Source organism: Callithrix jacchus, chromosome 18 (assembly GCF_049354715.1).
Source record: "Callithrix jacchus isolate 240 chromosome 18, calJac240_pri, whole genome shotgun sequence".
NCBI classification, from domain to species: Eukaryota; Metazoa; Chordata; class Mammalia; order Primates; family Cebidae; genus Callithrix; species Callithrix jacchus.
The window spans coordinates 44,135,732-44,150,331 of NC_133519.1; the positions used below are offsets into that span (position 1 = coordinate 44,135,732).

Genomic DNA, 14,600 nt, shown 5'->3' on the forward strand with positions numbered 1-14,600 from the left:
GTATAACATGCATTTAATTCAAACTTTATATTGATAACTAAGAATATATTATTCTTTGAGAAAAATATGTCTTTCCTATGATTTGAATAGAGAAGTATTCCTGATTTTGTTCATTTCCTTTTTTCCTCATAAGGAAATAGTGGATATGAGACTCATTACTGTAGAATTTCAGTTGGTTGCTTGAGTTTTCCATCAGTTTCAGTAACTCTGATTTTAAAAGGCTTGCATGTACTTAGTGAAATAGATTTAAACTATGATATCCAAGATGAAGATACCATTTTATGGTGTGTTTTTTTAAAGAAAACAATAATCTGAAGTGAGTTTTCTAGATCTTAGCTTCACATTAATCATCTCAGCCCCTCTGTTATGATCTTTTCCATAGAGTGAGTGCAAATGGCAGCACATTAAACATTTATGGAGCTCTTACATCTGACACAGGGAAATACACGTGTGTTGCTACTAATCCTGCTGGAGAAGAAGACCGAATTTTTAACCTGAATGTCTATGGTAAATATGAAATATCACCCTCTTTTAATAATGCTGCCTCAAGAAGCTGCGAATAGAAGTGAAGGTCCAGCAACAGGTGTCTGGAGCATTTAGTCTGAAATTTGATGCCACCATTATGTCCTTTAGGGATACAATGATGAAATGAGAGCAACTGTAGTTGAAATTATTTGAACTAGTAATACATCCCTCTTCCTTCTCTCTCACTTTCTGCTGTCATAGTTACACCTACAATCAGAGGTAATAAAGAAGAAGCAGAGAAACTAATGACCTTAGTGGATACTTCAGTAAATATTGAATGCAGAGCCACAGGGACGCCTCCACCACAGATAAACTGGCTGAAGAATGGACTTCCTCTGCCTGTCTCCTCCCATATCCGGTTACTGGCAGCAGGACAAGTTATCAGGTCAGCTTTTATTGTGTATTATTTCCTAAACAGATGAAGTAACTGTGATGATAGACTTCTCCTTCATCTAAACAGTGTTTAAGAAATGTTCTTTTCTAAGCTTTTACTGTGTTTTTTCTCTTTAAGTATGTTTTTAGTAGAAGTAGGGCAACAAATATACAATTAAAATGATTTTTATCCTTATTTAAATGCTCATGTTTTAGTAAATATGTAAAATGGGTCTTTTATAGACAGGTTTGTTACCATATATGTATTTCCAGGAATTACTCTTTTAGCTAAAACTTTATGTGGCAAGATGGTAGGAAGATGCCTACTGTGATAATGTGATTTTCATGTTAGCAGCATTCTTTATTAATATGCATTTGAAAAATATTCACCTCTTAAATTATGCTATATTTTCAGTGGTTTATTGTCACTGCCTAATCAGCTTTGTAGAATAAATTGCATTTGAGGCCCCTATATTTTGTGATGGATGGCCATAAGCTTCATAATTAAAATTTTCCAACATAAATCACCTTCTATAACCTATTTATAAATCATAATTATTTTATGTGTATTTGTTGCATGGGATCAAGTGATGAAATGTTGGATCAAATTGTTTCTCAGGATTGTGAGAGCTCAGGTGTCTGATGTCGCTGTGTATACTTGTGTGGCCTCCAACAGAGCTGGGGTGGATAATAAGCATTACAATCTTCAAGTGTTTGGTATGTGTCACAGAAATGACCCCATTACTTTACCATCTCAGTACTAAGCAACAGGCTTATCTTTAGAAATTGACTTCCTCAGAGATTTAGAATTCTGACTTTCCTCCATCAAAAAGAATTAGTGAAACAGGATCTCATTGACTAGAGAAGAATGTATTTTCTTCCAAAGGGTCCATATTATTGCACCATACTGTCTGTCTGTTAAAATACTCTTCTGATCTAGCAATTTGTACTAAATTAAATCTATTTTTTTTTTAAATAGCATTTCAATCCAGACACAAGACCAGTCTTTTCATGTAAAGAAAAAGTCAAATCTTTTCTAGCAGCTTGTTTAGAGTATTCAGACTATGAAGGATGCATGCACGTGTGCGTGTGCATGTGCGTGTGCATGTGTGTGTGCGTGTGTGTGTGTGTGGAGAGACCTCAATACCTTCCATTTCTGAAATGTTGAAGTTTGCTGATCCACATTTCCCAATCCCCAGAACACCTCAGAGCAATTAAGTTACTCTTTATTATAATCTACAAATGACTTACTCTATAACTTGATATTATTTTATTTATACTCTATAAACTAGTTAAAAGAACACTACTAAAACTATTATATACATTACAACAAATTAAAGAGATGGACCTAAAAAGTTGAAAAATCGCCAAAATTTAAAACACATCGTGTGTTCTCTAAGAAAACATTAGGTTTTATTGCTAATATTTAGAAAATTAATAATTAGCATTCCAAATAGATATTTTTATTGTCAAGTCCTTAGTTATTATACACAGCTTTAAAGTGTATATTTTCTTCAGTGACAGAAACATTATAGAATTAATTTAAATTTATCTCAAATTACAATAGACATCCAAATTTTTCCCATGTTGTTTTCTATGTAGCACCACCAAATATGGACAATGCAATGGGGACAGAGGAAATTACAATTCTCAAAGGCAGTTCCACCTCTATGACATGCATTACAAATGGAACCCCAGCTCCCAGTATGGCCTGGCTTAGAGATGGCCAGCCCCTGGGGCTTGATGCCCATCTGACAGTCAGCTCCCATGGAATGGTCCTGCAGCTCCTCAAAGCAGAGACGGAAGATTCGGGAAAGTACACCTGCATTGCCTCAAATGAAGCTGGAGAAGTCAGCAAGCACTTTATCCTCAAGGTCCTAGGTATGTAAACATTCTGGGACATGTAGAATAATTGGAAAGTAAGTGACAGTGAACGTTTTGTAAATAAGTATAATTATTAGACTCAGTTGCTATGAGGCAAAATTTTTGTTGCATTTTTATTTCTTTTATAATTCACCTTAGCTTACTCTCATCTGAAGCATGTTAAATTTAGAGTGTATTTTTTATGTCTGAAAAGATTAAAACTCCAGCTCATAAAGCATTATTCATTGATAAAATCTTATAACCAATTGATAAGTACGTTTTTGACTTTTGCCAAGAACTGAAAGCACATCTGATTCTAGAAATTTGATTTTAAAAAGCCTGGTACATATACTATTATACATAATCCCAATCTTTAAATAATCCAATCTCTAGATTGTAGTTGGAATAATCATTTCAATAGTCATTTTATTTACTCTTGATTGCATTTAAATACTTAAAATATGTATTCCCATGTTTTAAATGCAACAAACAGTTAAAGAGAAAACACTTCTTTCGCTTGAAGTAAAAAATGTTAAACTTGGAAAAGAAAGAAGATAATGAAATGAAGTATTTCAATAAGAAATACTTTTGGCATTTTGTTTATTTTTTTCACTGTGAGGTGAGACCCCATGCTCCTTACATAGCAGAAAATACACCCTATAGAGAAGAGCAAAATAATTTTGGCAAGAGCCTTGGTTAGGTGGAAGTTAGCATGTTTCAGAGTATGTTATAATCTTTCTTGGAGCACCTATTTAAATTTAATTATTTATATAACCCTTAAATTCTGCTTCATCCCTAGTTAAGCTTTATGAGGGCAAATGTCTCCTTACTTATTGCTGGATTCCCAGTGCTTAGCATGACATTTAATACGTTAGAGACTATTATTTGTTGGATTGAATTGAGCCAAATTAGTTACTTTCCAGATGGATTAAAGGGAGTTTCATCCCTAGAGGGAACAGAACAATATCTAAATAAACGAAGTATGATTCTCTGGATTAGATGAGACTTCCAAAGGAAGTTCTTCAGGATATTTAGAGGCAAAAGAAAACAAAAAGCCAATATCCCTCATCAACATAGTTGCAAAATCCTCAGCAAAATACTAGCAAAACAAATTCAACAGTATATTAAGAAGATCATTGACTCTGATCAAATGGGTTGCCTTCCAGGGATGCAAGGATGTTTTAACATACACAATCAATAAATGTGATACATCATTTATTAACAAATAGGACAAAAATCATATGATTATTTCAATAGATGTGAAAAAAAGCATTTGACAAAATTCAACATTCCTTCATGAGAGAAACTCTCAACAAATTATGTACAGAGGATACATACCTCAACAAAATAAAGACTGTAGTAAACCCACAGCTAAGATCACACTAAAAAAGAAAAAGTCAGAAGCCTTTCTAATAAGGTCTAGAAGAAGATAAGGATGCCCACTTTCTCTACTTCTGTTAGACATGGTGTTGAAGTCCTAGCTAGAGCAACCAGGCAAAAAAATAAATAAATAAAAGGCATCCAAATTCGAAAGGAGGAAGTCAAATATTCTGTTTGCAGACTGCATAATCTTAAATATAGAAAACCTCTTAAGACTCCACCAAAAAAACTCTTAGAAATGATAAATTCAGTAAAGTTGCAGGATACAAAATCAACATACAAAAATCATTGGTATTTCTATTTGCCAACCGCAAATTATCTGAAAAACAAATCAAGAAAATAATCCCATTTATTGTCCGCCCTTCATATCCATGGGTTCCACATCTGTAGATTCAAACAACTGCATATCAGAAATCTAATATTCATTGGATGTGGAATCCATGGATAGTGAGGGCCAACTTCTGTATCCATGAGTTTCCCAAGGCCTACTGCCGGGCTTGAGAATCTGCAGATTGTGGTACTCACAGAGGGTCTGGAACCAGTCCTCTGCAGATACTGAGGTGTACATATCTATCCACAAAAAAGAAAATAAGAATAAATTTAAACCTCAGTGAAAGAAGTGGAAAGGAAACAAATGGAAAGATAGTTCAAGTTCATGAATTGGAAGAATTAAAATTATTAAAATGGCTATACTTCCCAAACAATCTACAGATTCAGTGCAATTTTTATCAAAATACCATTGGCATTCTTCACTGGAATAGAAAAAAATAATTCTAAAATTTGTATGGAACCACCAAAGACTCCAAATAACCAAAGCAATCTTGAATAAAAGGAACAAAGCTGAAGGCATCACACTACCTGACTTAAAATATATACTACAAAGCTGTATTAATCAAAGCAGCATGCTATTGGCATAAAAACAGACACATAGACCAACTGAACAGAATAAGGTGCACAGAAGTAAATTCATACATCTACAGCCACCTGATTTTTGACAAAGGTTCCAAGAACACATACTGGGGAAAGGACAGTCTCTTCAATAAATAGTGCTGGAAAAATTGGGATGTCCACATGCATATGAAACTGCACCTCTATCTTGCACTGTACATAAAAATCAACTCAAAATGGATTAAAGATTAAATGTAAGATCACAAACTATGAAACTACTAGAAGAAAACACAAAGGAAACACTTCATGATATTGGACTAGGCAAGGATTTTTCTGGATAAGACTTTGAAAGCTTGAGCAACAAAAGCAAAAATAGACAAATGGGATTATATCAACTAAAAAGCTTCTGCACAGCTAAGGAAACATTCAACAAAGTGAAGAGACAATCTACAGTATGGGAGAAAATATTTCAAACTGTACATCAAATAAGGGGTTAATACTCAATACATATAAGGAACTTAATAGCAAAAATACAAAGAGTACAGTTTTAAAATGAACAAAAACCTTAACAGACATTTCTCAAAAGAAGACATGCAAATGGCCAACGGGTATATTTAAAAAGCCTCGACGTCACTAACCATCAAAGAAAAGCAAAGCAAATCCATAATGAGATATCACCTGACTCTAGTGAGGATGGATATTACCAAAAAGACAAATGATAACAAGTGTTGGCAAGGATGTGGAGAAAAGAGAACACTTGTACACAGTTGGTGGGACTGTAAATTAGTACAGCCACTATGACAAACAGTATAGAGGTTCCTCAAAATATTAATAATAGAACTACCATGTGGTTCAACAATCCCACTACTGGATATATATCCAAAGGAAATGAAATCAGTATGTCAAATAAATCTACATTTATTCCAGCACTATTCACAACAGACAAGATGTGTAACCAACCTAAGTGTTCAACGATGGATGAATAAATAAAGACAATGTAGTAGATACACACAATGGAATACTATTCAGCCATAAAAAAGAATGAAATCCTGTCACATGATAACATGGATGAACCTGGAGAACATTAAACTATGTGAAATAAGCCAAGCACAGAAAGAAAATACCACATGATTTCACTCATGAAATTTTAGAAGGTTGATCTCATATAAGTAATGAATAGAACAGTGATTACCAAATTCAAGGGAGATGGGGGAGTTGGTCAATGGGTGCAAAGTTACAATTAGAAAGGAAGAATGAGCTCTGATGTTCTATTGCACAGTAGGGTGACTATAGTTAACAATATAGTATTTTATATCTCAGAATAGCTAGTAGAGAGGACTTTCAGTGCTTTCACCACAAAGAACTGATAAATGTTTGAGGTGATGGAAATGCTCATTACCCTGATTTGATAATTACACGACGTATACATGTATGGGAACATCACATTGCACAATAATTATGTGTTGATAAGGAAAAAAAAAGAAAAAACTGTGTGTTTGGGAGGCGCAGGTTGGGGTTGGGTAGAAAATTCCTGTACATCAATTTACCGAATGTGAGGAATAAGAGGAGATGACATAATGTGATCCTGTCCATTCATCATTTACATATTAAGTATTATTGAATATAAATTATGTGACAGGCATGTTTGTAGCCATCATTTAACTATGATTATGAACGTGTGTGGTGTGGCAGACACATAAATGCATCACTGAGATAGATGTGATCACTGCCCTCAACTCCCTTCATCTGTGGAGGGCACAGATACTAAAGAAGTCATTATTTTTCCATGTGATGAAGATTATATGGATAAAATAACATTCTGTGGAATGGTAAATTTCAGATTTGATCTCCTCAAGCATAAATCTGAAACCTGAAGAGTAGGACTGTAGAGATGAGTGGGGAATTAGAGATCTTATTTCTCACCTAGAGATAATACAATTTGAATTGTCAGTTTGCCCTCCCTGAAACTGAGTGCGAAAGGAAGCGTAGCAGGAGACAAGACTGAAACTATATATGCACAAAAACTAAACTATGAAAAGGTCTGACAACTTTTTAGGGAGTTTTGACCTCATCACCAAGGCAATGGAAGAATCTTAGGGAGAAATATGTTACAGCCAGATTTCATTTCCAAAAAAGATCCCTCTGGTGACAGAGTGAAAAATGAATTGAAGAGGCTGCTGTTTTCATACAGGCCTGTAAATGCAAGGGCCTGGTCTAGTATGTGGCAGGGGTAGGAGTAGCTGGGAGAGAAAGAACCAGGAGCAGAATCACAGACCAGTGCATTTCTGGATGAAGAAAATGAAGGAGAAAAAGAACAATGACATTCTTAGTGGAATTCTTAAAGAACAGCCTGCCTTTTATAAAGTAGAAGAGTTTACAAGAACAACATTTTCTCAAACCAGATTTGAAAACTGGCTTAGAAGAAAAATGAGAAGTTTTAGCTTTTCAGCATCTGTTGAAAATTAATTCCATTAAACTCTGAAAAGTTCTTCACTTGAAGCAGTGCTACCACTCAGAATACAAACATCTTAACTTGGGGAAATATGCTCAATTTAATTCTATCCATGTGGTGGGAGGTATCATGGCATAGTAGTGGTTCTGAAAAGTCCAGTGTGGCTAGACCACTGATGACAAAGGAGAGCATCATACAGAATAGGGGGTACTGACAGGGTCAGGTCATAAAGGGCTTTGTTGACCACATTAAGAAGTTTGCTTTTTATCCCTTAACAATGAGAAAGCATTGAAAGTTCTAAAAATGGAATAACAAGTGGAACTACAGTTTGAGAAGAGCACTCTGGCTACAAAATGCAAGGCTATTTGGACAGAGCAAGACAGATTCTGAGAGACCAGTATAAGGAGGAATTGTGTTTGGCTGTGAACCACAGAGCCAAGGTGTGGTGGGTTCAGCAAAGTGCTTCTGTCTTTCTCACCGAGATGGCTGGAGGGAGGCAGTTGTTGCATTGGTTCAGCAGTTCAAATATTTTCAATTCTCTTGAACCTTTACAACTGGATGGTTGGTGATCATGCAGTATCTGCTCACCCCTAGCATAACTAGATGCTGTTCTAGATGCAACAGTAGAGCAGGAAACTAGGAAGGGTGAAGAATTGCCCCTTTAGAAAAGAATTAAGACTTTCTTACAAGCCCCACAGAACCACATCACCTACATCTCATTGGTCAGAATTGTCATATACCACTCCATCCACTCCATCTACCATCTGCTAAAGAAGCTAGGAAATGTCATTTGTTCAGCACATTGACAGCCCCAACAACATTTAAGTCTGTTAATCAGAAAGCAATCAGTAATATTGGGTAGGTACCTGCAAACAGGAAGGGAAAAAAAACATTAAGTAAATGGTGTTGTAGCTCAAATTAGAGTGAGGGAGATGAGAGAAAAACTGTGTTCTGGAAATAAGTGTAATGGAAGTATCAGGACTTGCAGACTGGGACACAAGGGAGTAATGAAGAAGAAGGTATCAAAGATAATTCCTAGTTTCTAGCTTATGCGACTGATTGGTAAATCCATCACAAAGATGTAGAGAATACTGGCAAAGAACTAGATTTTGAGAAATACAACAGTAGCTTCAATCTGAATACATGTGGAGTTTTAAGTGGTTTTCGAATATCCAAATGGAGAGGTTTATTTGATAACTGCATTTATGAATGTGGAGCTCAAAAGAGAGTCTAGGCTGGAAATGCAAATCTGGAGTTATTGGAGTATAGACAACTCTCACTCTGCCCAAAATACAAGACATATGGGCAAAACATAGAGTAAAATAGTTCACAATCACTTAACACAGGTGAGACCTGGACAGTCTGGGGTTTGAACCACTCAAGAACATGTTAATACTGTTACTGCTACTATTTTAAATCTAGTAATTACAAACTTTGGGAGGGACGGGGAGCATGCCTAGTTAATCTTTGTATTCACGGTGATTGATACATATTAAATAACCAGTAAGTAAGGGGGTAAATAATTGACTATGGCAAACCAGGGATTAGGTAAGTGTTTTGAGTAGTATAAACAACATGATATGAAAATTAAACGACATAGATATTTCATTATTAGTTGAGAGAATCAAGAAATGATTTATTGCTTTCACAAATGAACTTGATGACAACATAACCTTGATGGTACTTCAACATGCTCAGTTAGGGGACTATGAGGAGCAAGAAAGGACTGAGCTTGTTGAGGGATCTGAAGTCTAGGTTACATATAAGTATGTAAAAAGCATGTAATCACAAAAATAGATCTAGACCATATTGTGGAAGCCTTGGAAATCATGATGAGGAGTTTTTATTTAATCCAATAAGCAACATGGAGCCATTAAAATCTTTTAGGCAGAAAATCTTAGATCAATATTAGACTGCACTTAAGAACATGTATTTTGACAGCAATACGTAAGATAGATAGAAGTAAAAAGAGGTCACGCGGGACAGTGGCCTGAATTCAGAAATGCTGACTTCATTACAATCTGAAAAGGAGAACCAACTTAATATATTCTCTTTCTCCAGAAGGAAAACAGAGTCTAACAGGTGGTAGAAATTTTAGGAAGCAGATTTTAATAATACCAACAGCTGCAGTAAAGACTGTAGTAGTAGTAACTTTTTAAGAACCTTTAATTGTAAAATAAAACAGATACAGAAACACACACACACACACACACACACATGCACACAAATATATAATGTATCTCACTGATGCCTCACACCATCCTGTTAGGTAAATAATGTTGGTATCTCCATTTTAGAGATTTGTTCAAATCCGTGAAACTAATCATTGTTGACGCCAGCATTCAAACTCAGACTCCAGATCCTCTGCTATGGGTCACTCTTCTAAACTATGTGCCTTATTAAAGAAAAAAGAAAAGAAAAACAAACCTGCTAATCCTTGGAGCTGTCCAACAGCTATTTTGGCTGCCTTATCCAATAAAGCTAGAAACTTAAACTATGAAAGTGTCATAGAAAACGTGAATGGTCATTGTAAGGGGAATGTGTTTTAAAGGAATTACCAAACTTGGGAGTAGTTAGACTAAAGAACCTTAATGTTGCTTCCCAGTGTTCAGCTTCTTTGACCTTCTCTTGAGAAAGGTAATTTTAGCAGCATAAGTAACAAAAGAGGAAGTTACTCCCATCCAGACATAACAAACGTGTTGTATACAGAAATTATCTCCAAATGTAACCATTTTTCTTCTGCTTAGTCATTGTTTACTCTCAAAGTTCTGCATGGAAAACATTATAGCAAAATTCCACAGTATTCACACATTGTTTTTATAGAAAACTATTGGTATTTAAAGATACAAAATCATAATGAAATGCTAAGTTCCTCTCAAAAAAAAAAAGTGGTACAAGATGGGTTTGTGGTTTGGGTTTTATTGTTTTCAAATCTTTCAGTCAAGTAAGACTGTCCTGAGTTTGAACTGTTGTTTTATAATTAAATGGTAATGAATTGCCATTTATAATCTCTTATGGGCATGATCCATCCCTTTTGAAATAGTGTCAATGACAAATGGTAATGGCAGCTGGGAACTACTTCACTTTCCTTGTTCTAATCAATTTCTATCATGTGAATGTGAATTTGTGTTGGATTTTCTTTTCAAGTTTTTCTAATGCAGTATTTTATGATACAGCGGGTTTATTATTGTTTTTGATTCCCTTTAAATAGAACCACCTCACATTAATGGATCTGAGGAACATGAAGAGATATCAGTAATTGTTAATAACCCTCTTGAACTTGCCTGCATTGCTTCTGGAATCCCAGCCCCTAAGATGACCTGGATGAAAGATGGCCGGCCCCTTCCACAGACGGATCAAGTGCAGACTCTAGGAAGAGGAGAGGTTCTTCGAATTTCTACTGCTCAGGTAAGTGTCAGAGTTCACACAATTATCTTAGGTTAGGTCAAACATCTCACTTGCTAATATACGAAAATTGTGGCAGAAATTGTGTCTTTGAACCCTTGTATATCACAGATCTCTGTAATTTGAGCAAGGATACATTAGTCATATGATATGCAACGATTGGGCAACTTGACTAAAAGGAAGACAAAGCAGTATCATATTAAACACTGAAGAATGCAAGATACCTTTCTTTCCATTAACTTTTGCAAGTTTGCACAGTGCTATAACTGCTAGTATATTTCCTGAAGTTCTTAATTTGTGCTTTTTAGCCCTTTAGGGAACTGGCAAAAAGCAATTTGACATGCATATGTATAAGGCTTCAAAGAGCACTTTTGATCTCCAAAATGAACTAGCAGACATGGAGGTCTGAAGAGACACAGTTTTTCAAATAATGATCAGTTCAATAAAATTGGTTCTTTTAGTTTAGGTTTAAGGAAATTGATCTGAAATTTGAATATATTAAAAGAGAAATATGTCTGGGATGTCTTACTGTAACAATCTTCTATTCTACTAGTAAAGGCAAACCTGATGTTACAGTTATTTTCCATCTGAGCCCTAATGCCATCATTTGTAAATTGGGGATAAAAATGATCATCATACTTCATTCATACGCTGAGGGATTTAAAGAGATAATCCAACATGATGTGCTTAGACTGGTGCCATAGGCATGTAGTAAATGCTTTAAAAGAAAAAAGACAGGATTTTTCCTGCTGTTGCTGCTGTTACCATAATCATCATTTATCTGAATGTAGAATAACCAATTATTTAATCATATTTTCTTTGCCTTTTTTTTTTTTTTTTTTCTGAGATGGAGTTTCGCTCTTGTTACCCAGGCTGGAGTGCAATGGCGCGATCTCGGCTCACTGCAACCTCCGCCTCCTGGGTTCAGGCAATTCTCCTGCCTCAGTCTCCTGAGTAGCTGGGATTACAGGTGCGTGCCACCATGCCCAGCTAATTTTTTGCATTTTTAGTAGAGATGGGGTTTTTTTTACTGAGAATGGAAGAAAGGGACCTGGAAGAAGAGAGCTAAGGATTATAAATTGTCTACTATGTCCTGTTGTGTTCATCTCTGGGCTATCTACCCCAGCCATTCCCCTCATGACAGCTCTGTGAGGCAGTTTGTCTATGCCACAAATCCAGAAGCAGGTGCAGAGAGATTAAGTACTTGCCTGCCAAGTACTCACTGGTGCTCAGTGATGGACCTAGGCCTCAATCCTTAGTCTGATTCAGAAGCCTAGCTAGTGCGTCTCAGCACAGTGCATTACTAGTGTCTTGTAGCACATCCTCTTTTCTCTCCATTTCAAACATTGCATTAACTTAGAGTCAGCTTAAACTGAAACCACTTACTGAATCAAAACTCTTGAATGATATAATTTCAACAAACAAAAAGTAGGCAAAAGAATTCTGTGCCATTAGGAACAGCATGGAGACAGGAAAGTATGTAGAATAGAATCATGAATATAAAGAAATAATGACAAATAAAGCCTGAAAGGGAAGTTAAGGCCATTACTGTAGGTCCTAAAGGCAAGAACAAAAGGTTGGGTTATAAGAAAACAAGACGAAGGTCTCATAGAGTGTTAAATGATGGACAGATTTCCCATGTGTTCTAGCTAGTGTGGAGAATCCATAAGACCTAATATATATGACATTTCTCAGCCTTCAAGAAGTTTCTAGGTGTCTACGGGAAAAAATGACTGATACATGAGATACAATTAGATATGAGTCAATAATAGAACCATTAAAAACAATCTGGAAGTGGAAAATTAAATATGATGAAGCCCCCAAACTGATTTTGATTACTCTGCTCCTATGTTTCTAGGTGTCTACGGGAAAAAATGACTGATACATGAGATACAATTAGATATGAGTCAATAATAGAACCATTAAAAACAATCTGGAAGTGGAAAATTAAATATGATGAAGCCCCCAAACTGATTTTGATTACTCTGCTCCTATGTTTTCATAGCATTTTGTATATACTTCTGTAGTAACACTTACTGCATTATATTTTGCTTATCTCAACTTTGTTTTTTCACGTATTTATCTGCAACATCTACTTATGCCTGGCACATAATGGACGTCGATGCTTTGCAAATTGCAAATTGTGTGGTATAGACAAGAGTTTCCCAAAACATCTTTCATCAAACACTAGTTCTGTAATTTATCCCAAGAAAGGAGGGGCCCACTCTGTGAGGAAATCGATTTGGGAAAATGTACATACTGTACCCTCCTTTCCTTTGTGAGCCATGATGCATGTCCAGCTCTGCAGAATCTTCCTCTATAGATGAATGCTTAACTATAATTTTTTTAGCATTTTATTAGTAAAAAAAGACATTGGAAACTAACTATGGGTGATGTCTGTGGGTAGCCAGAAGGGCAGAAGTTGTCAGGAAATATTTTGTGGAAGAGGGAACATGTAAGAGTGGACATAAATGATGGTTCAGGTTAGTCAAGACAAGTGAGGGGGGTGATATCAATTGTGAATGAACTGAGTTGGTAGAGAAGAGTTAGTTTTAGAGGTTTAAAAGATATGAGAAATTCAGAAATTATTCTTAGTAAATGGCACATTATTTTAAAATTCTTAATTAAACAACTGTGTAAGAGTTCTTCTTCTAAAATCATATTTAAGTATTTTTCCAAACTTTCTAGTCTCAATGATTTTTAAAGGAGTTTTTGCAGCCTACCAAAAAGTGTTTCCAAAACCTCTAAAGTCAGTTTGAATGTAAGAATTTTTAAAATGCCAATATTCTGGGAATGTTCAAGTAGTAAAATAAATGAGAAGAGGATTTTTCTACTTTTCCAAAATGCATTATTCCCAGTAATAAGAGCATCTGTTTTCCAGCGTTTCCTCTACAAGTACATGATTATGGATTGTGTCTGCACAATGTCAAACATATGAATGAACACTAACTTTCCATGGAAACCATGCTTGGGGATTTTTAAAGAAATGATTTTGGTTTTAGTTAGATAATAATAGATTCCGCTGTCAGTCTGACCCTATTTCTAACACATTGTATAACTCTCATTTCACCATGTATATCAAAGGTAGAGTCAAGATGAGGTATTAATGTGTTTGATTTTAATAACCAGATATTTTATTTATCTGTTTACTTATTTAATAAACATTTAATTTTCTTGAGAAAGACTTCATTGTAACTTCTCAGTCTGTAATTTAAACCCATGAATATTTGTTTTTCAATGAACATTGAGGATATAGTCTATCCCCTATGGTGCCAGATATCATTAAATATACTTAATGTACAAAGATTCCTATATCAAATGCCAAAATCTTGTTAAAACATATGTTTGCATATAATGTAGATACTAAGCAATGCTTTCTATCAGAGTGCTAATCATAGTGTTAAACAGTTTGCTTTAATTATCTTGCTTTTGATGTGGGGATATTTACATGCATTCTACTGGATATGTATTTTAATAACCAAAACTAACATGTTAACATTGTGTAATTTACTTATTTGGGTTTTGTAGGTGGAGGATACAGGAAGATATACATGTCTGGCATCCAGTCCTGCCGGAGATGATGATAAGGAATATCTAGTGAGAGTACATGGTAAATGTGGCAAAATAGCTCACTTTCTATCATATATGCACCTAATTAGAAGAACCTGCAGCACCACCACAGCACATCACAAGATGTTTATAAATTAGGGAACAT

General features: G+C 35.3%; 1 protein-coding gene and 1 long non-coding RNA gene across 13 annotated transcripts in view; one reads left to right on the top strand and one right to left on the bottom strand.

Moving 5' to 3' along the window:
- HMCN1 (hemicentin 1) overlaps positions 1-14,600 on the top strand; it is a 532,161-nt gene that overhangs the window by 440,940 nt on the left and 76,621 nt on the right. For all 12 annotated transcript variants that reach the window (XR_013529004.1, XR_013529005.1, XR_013529007.1 and 9 more), the window contains 6 exons: positions 383-507; positions 727-910; positions 1,517-1,614; positions 2,500-2,778; positions 10,692-10,888; positions 14,414-14,495. Coding sequence is in view for 8 of the 12 variants with exons in the window: in XM_035280045.3 (XP_035135936.3) it covers positions 383-507; positions 727-910; positions 1,517-1,614; positions 2,500-2,778; positions 10,692-10,888; positions 14,414-14,495 (965 nt within the window). In the remaining 4 variants the exon portion in view is untranslated. The remainder of the gene's footprint in view (positions 1-382; positions 508-726; positions 911-1,516; positions 1,615-2,499; positions 2,779-10,691; positions 10,889-14,413; positions 14,496-14,600) is intronic.
- Positions 2,155-14,600, bottom strand: part of LOC108589055 (uncharacterized) — a 41,935-nt gene continuing 29,489 nt past the window's right edge. Inside the window, exon 3 of the long non-coding RNA XR_001908209.5 lies at positions 2,155-2,791. This is a non-coding gene — a long non-coding RNA (uncharacterized LOC108589055). The remainder of the gene's footprint in view (positions 2,792-14,600) is intronic.